We start from the raw sequence: 16,740 nt of genomic DNA on the forward strand, positions 1-16,740 counted from the left end.
CAGGTTGCAACCATCCTGTCCACAGGCAGAAGGATCTGCAGCCTCCAACAGGGAGCAGAGCTTAGGCGCTACGAATAGGCTGCTCCCAGTCATGCCTGTGACACTTGTGACTCATTAAAGAGCTATCTCACTGGTTTTAAAGACGTGTTTCACTTCTGTCAACTCCATCTCTCCAAGCAATCTCATCATTAAAACCTCCAGGAACTTTGCAGGACTGTTGTTTCATATCAGAATTGGAAGAAATACAGCATGGTGAGGAGGAAAGCAGCCTTTTCTGCCTAAGCACTTTTGCCTCCCAAAAACTGCACATACAAAGGCCCATCACACCACTCCTCTGTTTTCTGGGAATGAAAAATATCCACTAAACACTTACCCAAACACCTCTGAGCACATACACACATCTGCTCACCAAGGCTGGTTACTCACTTAAGGCTCATTCCTCTTTGATTCTTCCACTAGGGTCAGAAGTTACTTTTCCTTTTTACATTTGTATCTCTAAGCGCCATCAGTGGCAAATGCCCAAGCACTTCCATAGCGTTCTGACAAATCCCTCCAGAAGGCACATAACATCATCACAATTGTACAGATGGGGAAATTAAAGCAGAGACAGAGGTTAAGACAGCTAATTGCCTGTGGACATTAAGTGAGTCAGTAGAAGAGCTGGGAATTGATCCCAGGAACTGTGTCTTCCATTCCTCTACTCCACCCACCAGTCAACACACCCTACCAGATGGTTCTTATCATTGGACATATGGACTAAATATTGCTAAGATGGTGTAGAAGATTCACTATTGAATCACTATTGCCCTGTCTTCCATCTCCATAGGATGCATAGGGGAAACTCCAGCCAGAAACCCATCTGGACCCACCCAGGAAATGTCTCCCTAAAGCAAACAAAGCCCTAGGCAAACACAAATGTTCCCAAATCTGTCTACCTGCTCTGCAACACAGACCCTCACAAGGCCAGGGAATAGGCTACAACTCCGAAGCCTTGGAAAAAGCTCATGTTTGTCAAAGCCTGGCTTCAAACAGTGTATGCATGAGATGCCAGTTAGGCTGGTAACTGTTTTGTCATGAGAAGGCTCTTCCTCCAGCCTTCACTGGGCACCACCAACGCTGACGAACTAGAGATACCAGCAGTCACAAAAAGCAGACGGTACACAGGCATTTGCTTTCTTCTGGCATTAGCTCTATCACATCACGACACTGCTGTTGGCAGGACAGAGACCCCAGTTCTGCCTGGAAAACATCAGATGCCTTCTCATTCTCCAATTGCTACACCAAGGATCCCTGAAATAGCTTCTAAGGTGGTTATTCATCACACAGAAGAGAAAACCTTCCTGCAAGGAGGCAGCGAAACAGACCTTCCACATCACTGAAAGACAGGTCAGCAATGGCTTTCGCAGCATGGACCTTAGAAACTTACAGCAGCATCTCAGTCCCCATTCACAGACAGGCACAGGATGGGTCCACTTGCCTTTCCAACAGAACCTAGACCAATTTCACATCCTTCTGGGAAAGGATGCATCATCAATTCCACAAAAAATATTTCATCCAAGAACATGCTCTCCTGAGTACAACTCCCTCTAGAAACGGCTGGAGGGAGCAGGCTCAGAGTTCGTCTGAGCAACCTGTAGATGCAGTTATATACTGATATGTAAAACACATGCATACTTTCACCCAGCAGAAGCACATACACGTGAGAACCACCAGCCTATATATCTCCATTACTCTCTCAACAAACAGAAGTGGGCTGGACAACATTCTCTTTAGAAGGCTTTGCACCAATACTGACAATGTAGGAATAAAACCACAACACCTTTCCACGTGTGCTATAAGAGCCGGGCAATCCTGGAAGGTGCCTCCTGCTAAAGTAAAGTGACTGCACCTACCTTTCATCCCGAACTTGGACCGCCGGCCATACTTGTTGATCATAATAAAGAGGACGACCAAGAGGACACAAGCAAAAGCTGCCAGCCCAACCGCTATGGAAACCTGAAAGGAAAAAGCCTTAGAGTCAAGACAGAGGAATTTAGTAGTCTAGATTGCAAACACAGCACCTCCTTGCCAAGTTAACCTTTCTGTAGGCTCATACCATCTGCTGCAGTCCTGTGGATATCAGCTGTGGAAGAAAACACAAGCTAAAGCAAAGGGCTGTGGCGTAGCTTGGGAGCATCATAAGCTGTTTGCAGGACAGGGAGCTCTGGGGTGTCCCTATCTGTGATGCTGTTCTGGCATCATTCCCTCACTCCATACACCTGTGGGGAAGGAGGACCTCTGTTCCAGTGCCTGGGGCTCTCCCTTTACTGAACACATCATAAGCATCTATTTCCAACATCATCACTGTGCCACGATGTCACAACACTAAAGCTATATTAACCTGAGCTGGAACATACAGGAGTAGCGGAAAATTCATTAGAAAGAGCAATTTAATCTCCATCCAAATATCCCTCAGGACAAAGAATGAGGGAAAATACCACACACAAAAAGAGATTAGAAGAAATTAGGCAGAACTTTCTTTTTTCACCCCTTAAAACATCTGGTTTTCAAAAAAACCATAATAGTTCCCTATTTATTATCATTTTAGTAGTAAATATTTATAATGCAACAATGTCCAAAGTCTTTCACTGGAACCGTGGTTCCACTATGGCAGTGTACAAGCAGAGGAAAGAAAATCTCCTTGCCCTAAAGGGTTTACAATCCCAGGCTTATTTTAATATTTATGAATATTTATTCCTTCAAGTCTTTGCTCGAGATACTTTTATTGCATTGATGTAAACAACAATTTCTTTGGCATCTGTCCAATTGTTCCCCTGTACTGGGTCTTGTGATGCATTTAGGCTTCACTTCCTTTTATAAAGCTGTATTCTGCTGTAATAGAAAATACATCATTTAACCAAGAAAAAGTAATTTCATTTTGCAACCCCTTTCCCTGCACTTGGTACATTAGTTACAATATTTTAAAGTGTTTTATTTTACCACACTCTATTTTGATCCCCCAGCTTGTTTGCTGTGCTTTATATTTAATAATCAGTGCACATTATTGCTCCAGTCCCACTCTTCAAAGCTTTCACTTCAGTTGTAGAAGATTTTCAGTTGGGCGAGAACTGAAACAAAGGTGGATTGAGTTTTGCTCATTCTGTTAACGTGTGGTGGGTTTCAAGATCTGAACACTCACACATAATTAGAGCAATTGTGTAATGTGCTAATTCCCTCCTGTATAACGCTTGCATGCACTGGTTTTGTCTTTATCTACCTGGATTTGACAGAAGAAAGACAATGTTGAGATCTGACAAGGCATAGGCTTTCTTTCCTTTTTCATTCCTGGCATGCCCTGCAGAGCAGGAGAGAGGGCAAACTGGCACTGACAGAATTGAACCAAGCTAAATCTGAGTCCCTCACAGGGCTAAACTTAACAGATCAATAATAGGCTGAAACACACAATTGCCTGTTTGTTTGTTCTCTGGGTGCCATTTTTTTAGAGTGAGAATTTCTGACCCTGCCAGCAGCGACTTCACAGGATGCCTGATTTTCAAAGAGCTCCGTGGTTCCACACTGCAGACCAAGAGGATCAGATGGTTTGTGTCAGTATTTTCTTGCCTGACACAAGCCATAAAATCCTTCTGATTGTTGTCTTGAGTCATAAAGGAAGAGATTTTCCTTGCAAATATCTCAAAACAGCACAGGAATCAAAATACTGAGTCATCGACAACAAGAAATGCATGCAAAACAGTTCGGCAGAGGAGGACAGGACTCACCCCAAAAGTGTCCTCCTCCGGTTTGTGGGTCACAGTGATCGGTGGGGTGGGACTCACTTCATAGTCACCGACTGAAACCAAAACACCAAAGGCAGAAGATTTAACATGCTGCTCGCGGGACTCCCAAGGCACAGGCACATGCCCAATGGCAGTGCCTGACCTAACAAGATCCAGTTCACCCTTAACAGAGGCTGCAACTTTCTATTTCAGAAGGCACCAAAATCAACCATCAGATAGTTCCCTGTGCAGAGCAGCAGAGAAAACACAGACCAGGACAACATTGATGTCACTCCAATCTTACAAATGCGAAATACTTGGGTGCCTGATGTCCTTGGGTGGGTGATCTCCACCCCTGAGCTGTCTCTCAGAGCTCTCAGAAGTGGGCTAAGTAGGGTTAAGCCCAAGACTGACTCCAGCAGAACCTGATCTGAAAAAAAACGGTTGCTTGGCTGGTATAGTGGGATGGAAGAAGAGCCTATTGAGGAAGCACGTTGTAAATGGGCCATGACACAGAACTGCTTTGGAGACTGGCCAGCCTGCATCTAGTCAAGACCCCTTCCGCTATACCTCAACCAAACGTCATTTCCACTACAGGACCTTCTTCAGGACATCACTAGAGGGAAGTTAACATCTTCAGGGCTCTAGAGATTACCCAGCTGATGGAAAGCTCCCCAGCTATCTTGGCTTATGCATAGAGAAGCCAGAGCTTTGTGCAACCTCCACCAACTTGCTTTCAGCTTCCTTATTTTTCTTCCAGGAGCATTTAAGTCACAAAACCAAAACACCCACAGTATGAGAATGGCAAGGAGACACTTACTTGAAACAAAATTGTCCGTACTCTCTGTGGAAAGGACAAAGAGAGAAGCAACACAGTTAGCAGCACAGCAAAGGGAGAGTGGTCACACTCGCAATGCACTTCAGACACACTCCATCACCCCAAAGAGCCCAGGAAACCAGCTTCTCATGTTTTGTCCTTTGTGCAACTGTAACTGGAAATTACAGCACGTGTGCCAGCAGGATATGCTGGAAATCACGGGGGAAACTGCAAGGGAGAGAAGGAGATTTTGCCTTGCATGGCAGTGTTCACCCAAGGACAAAGTCCCACAAGGATAAGGACTAGCCCCCAGGGAGGAAAGCCCAACTCAGGACAGGGGATTAGAGGAGGTCTCTTATCATGAGCCATTCAGAAAAGCTCCTAGCATCTGAACTGGATATGGAAGCTGTGGCCTCTTGCCAGGGACAGCAACGCCAATCCCTGCTGTCAGCATCTTGACTGCTTGAGTCTATTCAGTAAAGCTCCTTCAGCTCTGAAGGTGGCCGAGGCCCCAGACAATGAGGTCTAAAGCTCTCAGTGACACTCGGTTTACATAGCATGAGGATAACGTCAGCTTTCAATTCACTCGCCCATGTAAGAAATTGAGCACGATATTAACTGGAGTTTACACAGCTTTGCTGGCAGAGAGCTCCTGGAAGGACGCTGAAATGTTCATATTGAAGTATGGGTGAGGTTTGGAAGGGAAGTGTAAAACAACCCCCGGGTGACAAACACAGCTTTCCAAACGGGGGGAAAAACTTGGAAAAATACTTTTGTTTCAAGTCACGCAGAAGAACTTTTCTTGGCTTTTCTAGCGAGGGGAAAAAATAAAGAAAAAAGAAAAAAGAGGAAGAAATATTTCATTTGGAGACTTTATTTTTTCCTTATTAAGGCAGACAAAGTCTAGCTGTAAAATTCTCACTGCTTCCACATTTGCCCCTTTCCATTCTTCTCTGCTGGAGTAAACAAATTCAACAGAAACCCACAAAAAGTTTTTCCCACTAAATCCTGGTTTTTTGAAGTATAAAACTTAGCCAAGAAATCTCCAAAAACTTGAGTTCCCAAGTAACCGAACACTTAGCACACAGGAGGTAGCAGGTACATTAACCTTCGTGTATTAAACAAGATGGTAGCCTGCGGTAGAGATGCCAGTGACAACATGCAATGAGATTTTTACTCAGGGTAAGACACAAATCTATCCTGGGAGCCACTGTCCTGGCTCCTAGAGCCACACCATCACAAAGAATCAGGATATGGCATGGGACATACCTCCCACCTCCCACCCAGCTTCTAACAGCACGTTTCTTCTCTCAACCTGGGAAGTACAAGTTTGTACAGTACCAAGAGATTACAGACCAGGGGTTTCTAAAAAACATGGTCACAGGTCCTTTTCTATGTTGTCAGGAGGTCTTCCAGGCTTTCCACTTTCATCAATTAAGTCTATAATCTTATCCTGGGGTAGCGACAGCAAAACCCTAGCACATGTGGATAGCTATAGGCAATAAGCTTCTTTAAAGTTCCCCAGTGTGGTTCATTCAAGCTGTGGCATTTTCTGGAGTAATCTACCTTCAAATGGGAAATGATGAATGTTGGCTGCACTGAGTGTTAATGTCAGCTGTGGCAGTGGAAGGAGCAACCAACTTCAAAGAAAAGTAAATTACATCCTGCATTGGGCTGTCAGGGTCTGCCAGGGTGAGGAATGGGTTAGGACTTTGGATCAGAACAAATAAACGGGTCAGTTCCTACTGAGAGATGGTTCAGGGTCAGTCAGTTCTCCACACCAACACCATACACAAGGTATGGGTTAAGGTACACTCACAAGGGCAGTGTTTTACATATAGTTCACACAATCCCATTCTCCCAGAGCCTCTGACACAAAAGATTCTTGAAGCATCAATGTCCCTTCCCACTTCACAGCACAGCTCAGATCCGTTTCCAGGACTCTCTGGAACAGAAGATTTGCTCCCTTTTCTGGAGGTCCAGCACCTACTTAAAAGCTGCCCCCATTTGACAGATGGGGAAATGGAATCATAAAGGTGGGACTTGACAGAGCCGAGACTGCAAACCTGCACACCTCTCCTCACCCACCTACATTTGATAAGCTGCTCTTCTGCCCTGACAGAAGGAAACATAAATAAGTCAGATAGCCAAACAGGGCATCATCCTGGAAGCCAGAATACAAATTTTCCACTCCCATCCACATTGGCTCATTTGTTCTATTGTCAGATCTTCAAGGCAGAGATTTGGGTTTGCATTTATGATATTTGACCTGTGGGAAAACTCTATGTACATATATGGTGTGATATAAATAATAAATGAGAGTACTGTCGGTATTTTTCTATATTTAGCAAACGCCCTATTTTGCTGGGTTTTCTTGGGCTGCAGGGGCCAATTTAGAGCTGCCACTTTCTCATGGCATCATTCCTAAAGGCAGCAGCATGCACAGATTAACTCCATAATGGCCAGCAAAAGGCCGGTGTTGCAATGCCCGAGGGCAGGCCAAGACCCTCTACGCTCCTGTAGAGTGGACGTGTCACCGCAAAAGTCTCTATTGCTCTCCCCAGAGCTGGTTCTTCATGTCCTCAGATGTTGTGGGGTTATTTTGCAGTTAAGTTCTGAACCACTAGGGAGTACAATAGGGAATTCCAAGCAATCAGTTAAGAAATCCCAGCAAACGGATGCAAAGCAACTAATTGAGCCATCACATCTTTAGTAGACCTGTCATCCTGGCATTGCACATGTCATATTCAGAAAGAAAACAACCCTGACACTGATGCATCTAGCTTTAATCATTTCACAACTGCAAGCTAGAAGGAAAAAAAGGGAAAAGCTGCATCACTTCAAAGGGATTTCTTTAGCTTACAACTAGCAACCACCTAGAAGAATACTTTCTGTCCAAAAACCTGGGCATCCTCTTTGGGGTACCCCAGAAGAGATCCAAAATAATTGACCAAGCTTACATCCTATTCCTGCTGAAATCCCTAAAGACCTTTAAAAAAGCCAAACAATACACTGCAGAATATGTTACACAACAAAAATTTCTAAACCAGTGTATGTCTCTCTCTGCACTTAAGAGTTATGACACCAAAGTACACATGAGTAGGAGAAACATACTGGAGGTGACCAGGCCTCCAGGGGTCACATCTTACAACCTGCTGCTCAAAGACCAAGTCGGGTTGTCAAGGCCTTATCTAGGTGCAAGAATTACTGATGGAACCATAGCAAAACCTTTGGTTTGTAAGCAACCCTGATGAGATAAACTGAATATCCTACCTGGAAAAGGCTTTTCAAGGAAGTGTCCTTTGATGGTTTGGTTGGCTGAGCCCAGCTGGTTGGTAGCCACAATCGTGTAGTTGCCATTGTTGTAGTGAGTGGGTTTGTTGAAGAGCAGGCAACCCTCAGACACTTCCCCTTGTTGGTAAAACTCCATGTGGATGATCTCTGTCTCCCGCAGAACCTGGCCATTGTGCAGCCAGTGAAGGGTAGGAGCTGGGTTCCCATGCACTGCAAATGCAATGCAGTGCTCCAAGTGTAGCACAGGCTCCTCCAGAGTTAGGATGCGAGGGGGATCTAGCAGAGAGAAACAGGGCAGGCTCACAGCACGTCTCCACTCACATCATGCCTCTGTGCACCACGGAGATTAAGATTATTGAAAATGCCTCTGAAATCCCTTGTTCCTTCTACTCCTCCCATGGATGTCTACAAAGAAGCAGCACTAAATCACAAGAACCACCCCACGCTCCCCAGAAGTAGAATCTGAACCACAGCCAGATCTCTCTGGCTTCTGAACAGGAGTACAGATTAACAATGGTCCTTTCACTAGCCCAAAAGAATTTAAGGTTGGAGTTGCCCCACTGCTGCTCTCCTTCTCTCAAGGGATGATGGGGACGTCGCGTGTCCCCATTATGGAGAACACGGCGACGCAGCACTGTTACAGTACACGTGTGTAAGGTGCCCATGGGAGCTCTCCAGTCACACTAAGCAGTTTTGGATTGCACTGCTGTGGAAGCAAACATCCCTTAGCGACTGCCTGTCCTTGGGGGTTTTGACTGCCTGAATATCCCAAAGGAGTTCTCACCAGCCGAAAACCCTCCAGGGGTATTTTAATTAAAGGGACTAGAGTGGGTGAGGGAAAAGCAAAACAGAGACTCCACCTGCAGTTTGTTGCATATGCATTGTCTTCCCCCTGGGACACCCCAAGAATTCAAATGTTATTCTGCCATTGCTTCTGAAACCCCGTTTACAACGCCTACATGTAAGTCCCCAAACCACAAGGCTGACAAGGTCTGAACTATAACAGAGTACTGAGCAAAGACAGAGGACACAAGATAGAACCATAGAATTAACTAGGTCGGAAAAGACCTTTAAGACCATCAAGTCCAACCATTAGCCTAAGACTGCCAAGTCCACCACTAAACCATGTCACTAAAATGTAGGTCTTCCCTAAACTTCTCCTTTTTCCTGGTACCATCCAGTCGCAAAGACAATCCATGCGGCATCCACAAAGAATAAACAGCAAAGACAGTGGGACATCCACAATGAATAAAAACAATGTACCAACTTCAGCCATCTTTTGGAAAAAAGGCAGACATTTTTAGGCAGTGAAAGTGTTAAAAAAGAAGAAGGTAAAGAGACGACTGGAGCTGTGCAAAATTATCCCACCAGCACCCAACTACCACAAACCACAGAGCTACATCCCAGCCACCTCTTTTTCACTCACAAGCCTAGATCTGCATGTGGCTTGTTCACATCTTCCTGGCAAGGAGGATTCAAAACAGGCAGCCACCTACATACCCAGATCTTTTCATCATGGAATTGCAGCCTGAGTGATGGGTCTGGGCAGCAAGAGCAGGGGGAGCAGAAACCATTACAGCTTAGAGGATTAAACATGTGAATATAGGCATTGACATGGTGCAGTTTAAGGTGTGGAGGAAAAGATGCTAAAACACAGTGCAAAACACACGCCTGCTGACTAAGTCACATCTGAGCTGATGTGAACTTTAATCACCTCCATTCTTCAATCCATCAATAGTACTTACTGGGAGGAAGATGAAAGCAGTAAAGCATCTCCTCTTCTTCCTATCCTTTGTGACTGCCTTGTCTACAGGACCCCATGTCTCTTGCACTGCACTGGACACACAATACCCAGGGGTTCACCCAGACTAGCCACAATCCCACATGGGTCTCTGCTCTACCTGCCAAGGTTGGGGGATTTTTCAAACTACAGAGTAAAGGCAAATATTACAGACGCAGCAACATATAGTAAATCTCAGCTGCTTGAGAACACAAAGCTGTGTAAACTTCCTCTTAAGGTCAGGTTTGTGTTAAGTTATATTAGAAAGTACAAAGAAAGTTTAGCTACTTGAAGATAAAAAGTGAACAGTTGAAATTTGACATGTGCATGTTTACACAGCATTTGCAGTTTAACTTTGTAGGAACAGATCTGAGAGGAACCACTAGCATCCCTGAAATAAGAGGCAAGATTTACACTGGCTTTAGTAAGTGTGACCTTTAACCTCTCATATAGCATCAGGGCAAGCAACTCTGTGTTTGTAAACAGTGTTAGTCCCTCTACAGCTTTTCCTTACTCTGCTGGATCTTCCAACAGATGGGTGGAGAGATGTCTACCACCACTGTGGTACTGCTGTTCCTCCCCTGCTGTAGTGCTCATTTCTGCATTAATAGAGGCAGCAGGAAAGCAAACATACTGACACTTAAAGAGCTGTGTGAGGATCCACCTCCTCCTCACTGTGCTCAGCTCCTAAACATCCACAAAACCAGTATGTCACAGGTAGAAAGCAGCCATACATTCAAATGGTTCCCAGAGCAACCCTCCAGCCTCTACAAGATCAAGGTCTCTCCACTGCTACTTACAGTAGACGGTGAGCAGTACACTGGCATTGCTCATCCCCACCACGTTCTCAGCGATGCAGGTAAGCAGGAATCCGTTGTCCTCACTGGTGACATTCACCAAGGTCAAATTGATGGCATGAACATTGGTCCAGTTGAGGTTGGTCTAAAAATCCCAGAGAAATACAGACAGAAATCAGTGTTTGGTGGCTGCTCTCCTTCCTGCTATTGCCACCGGAAAATGGGGGTCGATTTCCACATAAGACATGAGAAGGTCTCCAAAATCCAAGGACAACTGGGAACTGGTTGAAAGGAGATATTTCCTCACATAATTAAATACACTACATCTCATAAGAGGAACTACTAGGAGGGGGAGAGCCATAGGTCACAGCTTGCCTCTAGAAAAGCTTATTTCAGCTGCAGCAGACACCCCCATAAACAATTTCATTAGAGGAGACATGAGTTAATTCAATTAGGGAGCACTGAAATATGAAACTATCTCATCTTCACTTTCCAGCCATACAGAGGGAAGGTTTTGCTGCCTTCAGGTAGCTCCCAGGTTCTCATGTGGATAGGGTACAACCTCAATTTTCCTTTGGATACAACCATTTCATGTTTCTCATAGCAGCCTCCACCATCTACATGACCCTCTGCCCTGCATGCACAGACCTGGGGAGTCCATAGCAGCCACCTTCCCTTTGCCCCATCAAGCACAGACAGCACTGAGATCCTGCAGCCCCTACCTGGTGTGTGTTGATGGAGTGGAGATCAGCCACTGTCCAGTCAACGTCAGGCAGTGGCGAGCCTGAGCCATTGCAGGTGATGACAGCATTCTCCCCTTCCCTCACCGTCAGGTTCACATGGCTCACACTGATCTCAGGGAGGTCTAGAAGAGCCACAAAACAAAGTGCTCAGGTCTGGAGGAGTGTTTGCTACCGCCAATCACAGAATATGTGTGGATCCATATCGCACCAAGTTATTCCCCAGATCAGCCTCCAGCATCCTGAGATAAACAGTAGGGAGGCAACAGTATGGCCTTGCTCTACTGAGAGAAGTTGGGGGTCTTGGAGATAGGGAAAATGTAGACACTAGAAGTGAGATGTGCAGATGAACAGACTCTTCCATTACATTTGAATCTGAAAGCTGGTGACCAGTTACAGCTGCCCCTTCCCTTCACTCAACACCCATCCCAATCTCAAACTCCCACAAGAGCTGCTCTCAAGGGCATATGGGAAAGCTGCGTGTGCTGGGACAGGATTCGAAGTGTTCCCACCTCCAGGGACAAGGCACAGAGCACCCAGCACAGTAAAGTGTCCCTCTAATTTATGACAATCAAGATGACCAAGGATGTATCCTCATATTAACTGCAACTCTCCTAATAAAAGGTGCCCTTGTTCTTCCCCAGTGGTGGCAGAGGCATTCACTGATTTATGGTAGCTCTGATTTACACCACTTCCATTCTTGCTCCCACAGGCACCAAATATCTTTGTAACATGAAACAAAACAGCACTGGTTTCAAGAAAGGCAGACAGCTTTCTTACTGTCTTAGAAGCAAACTGGGTTATTGACTAATGGTCCCCTCCCATTATAGGGCAGCAGCATCCATCACACCATCCCAAAGCCATGGATGGAGATACACATCCTTTCATTGTCAAAGAGTGACACCAAGAAGGAAACAACATTGTACTGATTTGTGGGGATGCCAGAAGAAAGGAGGCAGTGGCCTAGCAAAGCTGCAGAGGTGGCAGGAATCAGTGAAGAGGGAGATGGGAAGGACAACGTATGTTCTCTCTGGGTTGAGCTGGTATCAAACGTGGCCACACAAAGACATGCCACCCCTCAGCACTGAAGGACAAAGACAACAACCCTTGAGCTGTCCTAGTGCTTGAACAGACAGACTCTCTTTAGAGGAAAGCAGATCAGTGCGGCTCCCTGTCCTTCCACAAGACTACAAGGTCAGAATGTTCTCACCCTGCACACCAGCACGTTTGTGTTCCCAAATCAGCACCCTGCTGTCCCCTACAGTCTAACACCACCGTTGGTGGAGCCACCTCTCCTCCTGCCCCTGATCCCTAAGGATTTTTTTCCCCTTCTGATCCTTGCAGATTATTCTTCCCATGCAGGGAGGAAATTACAGCACTCTCTTAAATCTTATTAGTTCATCCACATGCGAGCACACTTTGGCCAATTTCCAGAGCTTAATAAAAGGACATCATGAACTTGAAAATAATTTAAAAGTCATGCAAATCCGAACGTGCGTGTTGTCTGTCCTCTACTGCTGCAAGAAACCAACCCAAATTCCTAGAAAAGGAAAGAACACCTCTGGGTTTCTTCCTTTTTTCCAGCCCTTGAGTTTGACGGCTGCTTGCATATAGACAGTTTAATTGTTGTGCTGGATGTATACCTCCTTCTCCCCACTCTGCAAGGGATGTTTTCCAGTAATGGCAACAGCAGAGCAAAACCTGACACCGAACCAACAGCTGATGTGTGAACAAGGTGAAGGAGAAAGGGGTAACTACTGAACATGCCTCATGGTGCTCCGGGGGCCACTGGAGTCTTTTAAACATCAGCAGGCAATGAAAAGATATATAAAAGTCACTCCTGCCTCTTCCCTACAGATATGCGCTTTCAATTGAAAAAACAAAACAAAAGAAAATGAACAGAGACGTGCATTTCCTAAGAGTAATTATGAAAGATACAGTGCCAGTGTCTTTTAATGATATGCTGCTTCTAGGATTTGTTAGACAGCCGAAGAGCAACATGAAACACATACCACCTTTTCAAGACATCACAGACTCATCACAGACACTCTGTCAAGCAACAGCATTACAGTGAAGGAAATGCCCCAGATCACCCAATACCTCCACACACAAATAAACAGCAGCCCCACATTTAACCAGATACTCTATTTTTAATACACAAACTACCCCCCATCAGCTTCAATTGTCTTGTTCTTGACCACGTGGTGGGATTCTCCTACACCAGGCTACCCAAGCAAATGGTCGAACCAGAGACACCAGATAGGACAGGGTTCCCTCCCAGCACCGTCTTGGCTTCCCTTGTGCCTGGCCCTAGGAGCGCTTACCACATTGGGTGATGTTCATCTCATGCAAAGGGATGATGGCTGCATCCATGTTCATGCAGGAGAGGTCCTGGTACTGCAGGTTTGCTTCGCCCTTCTCCTGCCAGAGCTGGATCCAGCGAATGTCGCAACTGCAGTTAAAAAGGTTCCTCTCTAGTCTCCTATGGGCAGAAAGAGTGTGAGAAAGGATGGTGGGATGGGGAAGGATGAAAAGGGCCATCGCCTGGCTCCGGGCTCCCCCAGCAGAACAGCCACCATGCAGGTGCAGGGGTCCCTTTAGAGCTAAGGGAGAATCTCCTCTGTGTTATTTGCCTAGGGTCTTGTGGCACTTGTTATTCACCTCTTTTCCACCTCCACAAAAACAGAGGTTATACATCCACGTGTTTATAGTCTCCTTCACGCATGCACACAAGGTTTTACGTCTCCCAGGGCAGCACATAGATAAACACATCTTTCACTGCAAGATCTGCACATCTGCAGCTCAATCCCACAGTCATCCAGACAATCTACCCAAATCCAGACAATCCACAGTCCACCCAAAGCATTCATCCCTCAGCAAAGGAGTAGGCAGCTCCTCACTACCCTATAATATAGATTGACATCTTCAAATCCCACTTCAGTGGGGTCCAAAAACCCTGGGGGGCAAAACAGACCTCCAGTCCCCACAAGCACTGAGTGAAGCTGGGAGCAATCCTCCTGAGCACCTTGTACGAACACAGCCTCCTGGTGACCCAGGACAAGAGCTAATGCGCAGGGTATCATGCATTTTAATCAAATCAAACAGCACTGCACTGAGACCCTGCTGACCTGGCCAGGAGAAATGAAGAAAAGCACTGCCTTTAATGTACTTCATTTAAACCACACTTACACATAGTTTATATACCGGGAATGTTTATTATAATTGATTTTCCAACCTATTAACCATTTCATTTACATTTTTAAAGCCCTGCGGCTCTCTGTGGAGATGCAAGGAGGGCAAGTCACAGCAGGGAGGAGAGCCCAGTGCTCAGCCAGGATAGACTGAGTTACCAACAAGGGTTGCAAACTTGAGCAAAACAGGAGATACAGCCTGACCAAAGTATCTTCCCCACATAACTGTGGGGCAAAAGAAAATAGGGAGCACAGGAGCCAGCACTGCAAAAGTCACCCCAAGCAGACAGGCATCTCCGAAGGCCAAACCATTGCTTCAAGCAGGATCTAGATGCCCCTGTCCTACAGGAGGAAGTTGTTTTTCTGGTCTGTTCCATGTGTTACTGCAAAATTCATGCTTGCTTTTACAAAATTAATTCCACCAACTAGCAGGATTTGGAAACAACCTTCCAAACATGTGCAGCTCCCGTTACGTCAATACAGTACTGCAAAAGGAGGAAGAGGAGAAAGGATCTTCTGGTAGCACCCACGGGTGTTCAACCTGAACCTTAATGATGCCACTTTAAATCTTCTCATAGAACAAGATGCCATCTGACTTTGGTTTGTTTTTTTTTTTCCCCAAGAACAAACACTCAGTTAATCTTCACTCTGCGGCTTTTCATTAGTTCATTCCTTTCCTGTCAAAAGCACGTAAACCTTTTCAATGCAGATACAAAGCTCAGACAAGCAACTCAAAGGCCAAAGCACTAAATTTAACAGACCAGAGCAGATTAGCGCAGTGATTTGGTGGGATTCAAATGACAAGGCATTAGCCGCATGCTATGACAGGTACTGACAGTGTTTCACACAGGCTTTGCATCCTCAGCATGGCCATGAATCCCATCTTCTCACTGGGATTCTCCCATGGTCAGTGCTACAAGCAGGACCTGGGATGGCACTTGCTGAGAGCCATGGATGCAGCTAACAGCAGATCAGGTAACAGGAGCTGTACCCTGGGACCCAACAGGGAGCTGGGGGAGCTCACAGGCAACAGGGGAGAAATTCTGTTCTTCTGCAAATATCCTCACAAAATGAGGCTGCAGGAGAGATCTGCTGTCTTAGCAGTTAAAGGCAACTCTGTAAGTAATAGACAGCAGCCTTCCCAGCCTATTGCTAATTCATGAAGGTCCATGAATAATACAGGAGCAATGGGCTTCAAGACAGAACCTACCCATGACCTGCTCCAGCATCAGTGATGTAACTCGCTCTAATCGAGACCCCCACAGGGGCTTTTGCACAAATTAACTCCCATCACCAGCTGGATGTGCCACCAGCAGCTGGCATGGCACCATGGGTAGAAAGGGCACAGATGTGTGGACCCATTTTCACTAACATGCATTGCAAAAGCACTCTTGACATATGGGAGATGTCATCTCTTGTTGCCTGGAGCCTGCCTGCCATGCCAGCCAACTCTCCAGAGAAGTGCATAGGGATTTCCAAGTTCATGTTGTCCAAAAACCTAGACCTCCATTTCAACCTGATCCAGCTGAAGATGTCCCTGCTCATTACAGGGGATTGGCCTAGATGACATTTGAAGGTCACTTCCAACCCAAGCTATTTACGATTCTCTCCTCATCCCTTGCAGGGATCATTAGGAGCTGCAGCTCCTTCCAACTCTTCCTCCCACAACTTCTGTACATCTCCACTACTAACAACCCTCTGCTTGCCAAGATAAATGCACCTTCCCTTCTCTGCAAGAAGCAGTGCCTTAGGCATCACGAGGCCCCCTTTGACCAAAACCCACCATCAGGCCAGAAGACATCACCATGTGCTGTGGAGATGTCTCCCATCACAGTGTGAAGGACAAAGGTCTTCATTGCTGTTGTGTGCTTAATGAGTGCAGGAGCACCACAGTGATAATTAAGGCAATGGGCTCCTTCTCATGAGCTGTATCCGGCACAGCTAACTCCCAGAGAGGACAAGTAAACCCAAAGGGCATTTTTGCACGTAGCCTTAGCCTGGAAACGCTGCCAAAGCATCGTTTGGTTACAGGCGCTCAGGAGCTGTGCACACTCCCACACCTTCTGGAGGCCCCATTAAAACTGAAAATTACTGTGAGAAATAGCAAGTATCACAGCTAGGAGTGAGCTGGGGTCCCTCCGCACAAGCAAAGCTGGTTCTGCATCAAGGAGCTGGCCCAAAAAAGGACCAGACCTGCACATGGGCCAGAGCCATGCACCAGCCCCCAGTAAAGGCAGCAGGGAAGCAGGCACACTGCAGGGCTTGTGTTTGGGACAGAGCAAAACTGTGACAACAATGTCCTACCCTGTCAGTTGAGGGGATAATGACAGAGCAGAAATCTGAAAGGCATGTGGGCAACCAAGTCA

General features: G+C 46.0%; 1 protein-coding gene across 11 annotated transcripts in view; it reads right to left on the reverse strand.

The window, feature by feature from the left end:
* Positions 1 to 16,740, reverse strand: part of NTRK3 (neurotrophic receptor tyrosine kinase 3) — a 210,112-nt gene that overhangs the window by 133,192 nt on the left and 60,180 nt on the right. For all 11 annotated transcript variants that reach the window (XM_065688480.1, XM_065688477.1, XM_065688474.1 and 8 more), the window contains 7 exons: positions 13,508 to 13,665; positions 11,166 to 11,308; positions 10,447 to 10,588; positions 7,846 to 8,142; positions 4,576 to 4,599; positions 3,759 to 3,829; positions 1,893 to 1,995 (listed from right to left, as the gene is read on the reverse strand). In XM_065688480.1, coding sequence (XP_065544552.1) covers positions 1,893 to 1,995; positions 3,759 to 3,829; positions 4,576 to 4,599; positions 7,846 to 8,142; positions 10,447 to 10,588; positions 11,166 to 11,308; positions 13,508 to 13,665 — 938 coding nt within the window. The remainder of the gene's footprint in view (positions 1 to 1,892; positions 1,996 to 3,758; positions 3,830 to 4,575; positions 4,600 to 7,845; positions 8,143 to 10,446; positions 10,589 to 11,165; positions 11,309 to 13,507; positions 13,666 to 16,740) is intronic.

Source organism: Lathamus discolor, chromosome 8 (genome assembly GCF_037157495.1).
Source record: "Lathamus discolor isolate bLatDis1 chromosome 8, bLatDis1.hap1, whole genome shotgun sequence".
In the NCBI taxonomy this organism is placed as follows: domain Eukaryota; kingdom Metazoa; phylum Chordata; class Aves; order Psittaciformes; family Psittacidae; genus Lathamus; species Lathamus discolor.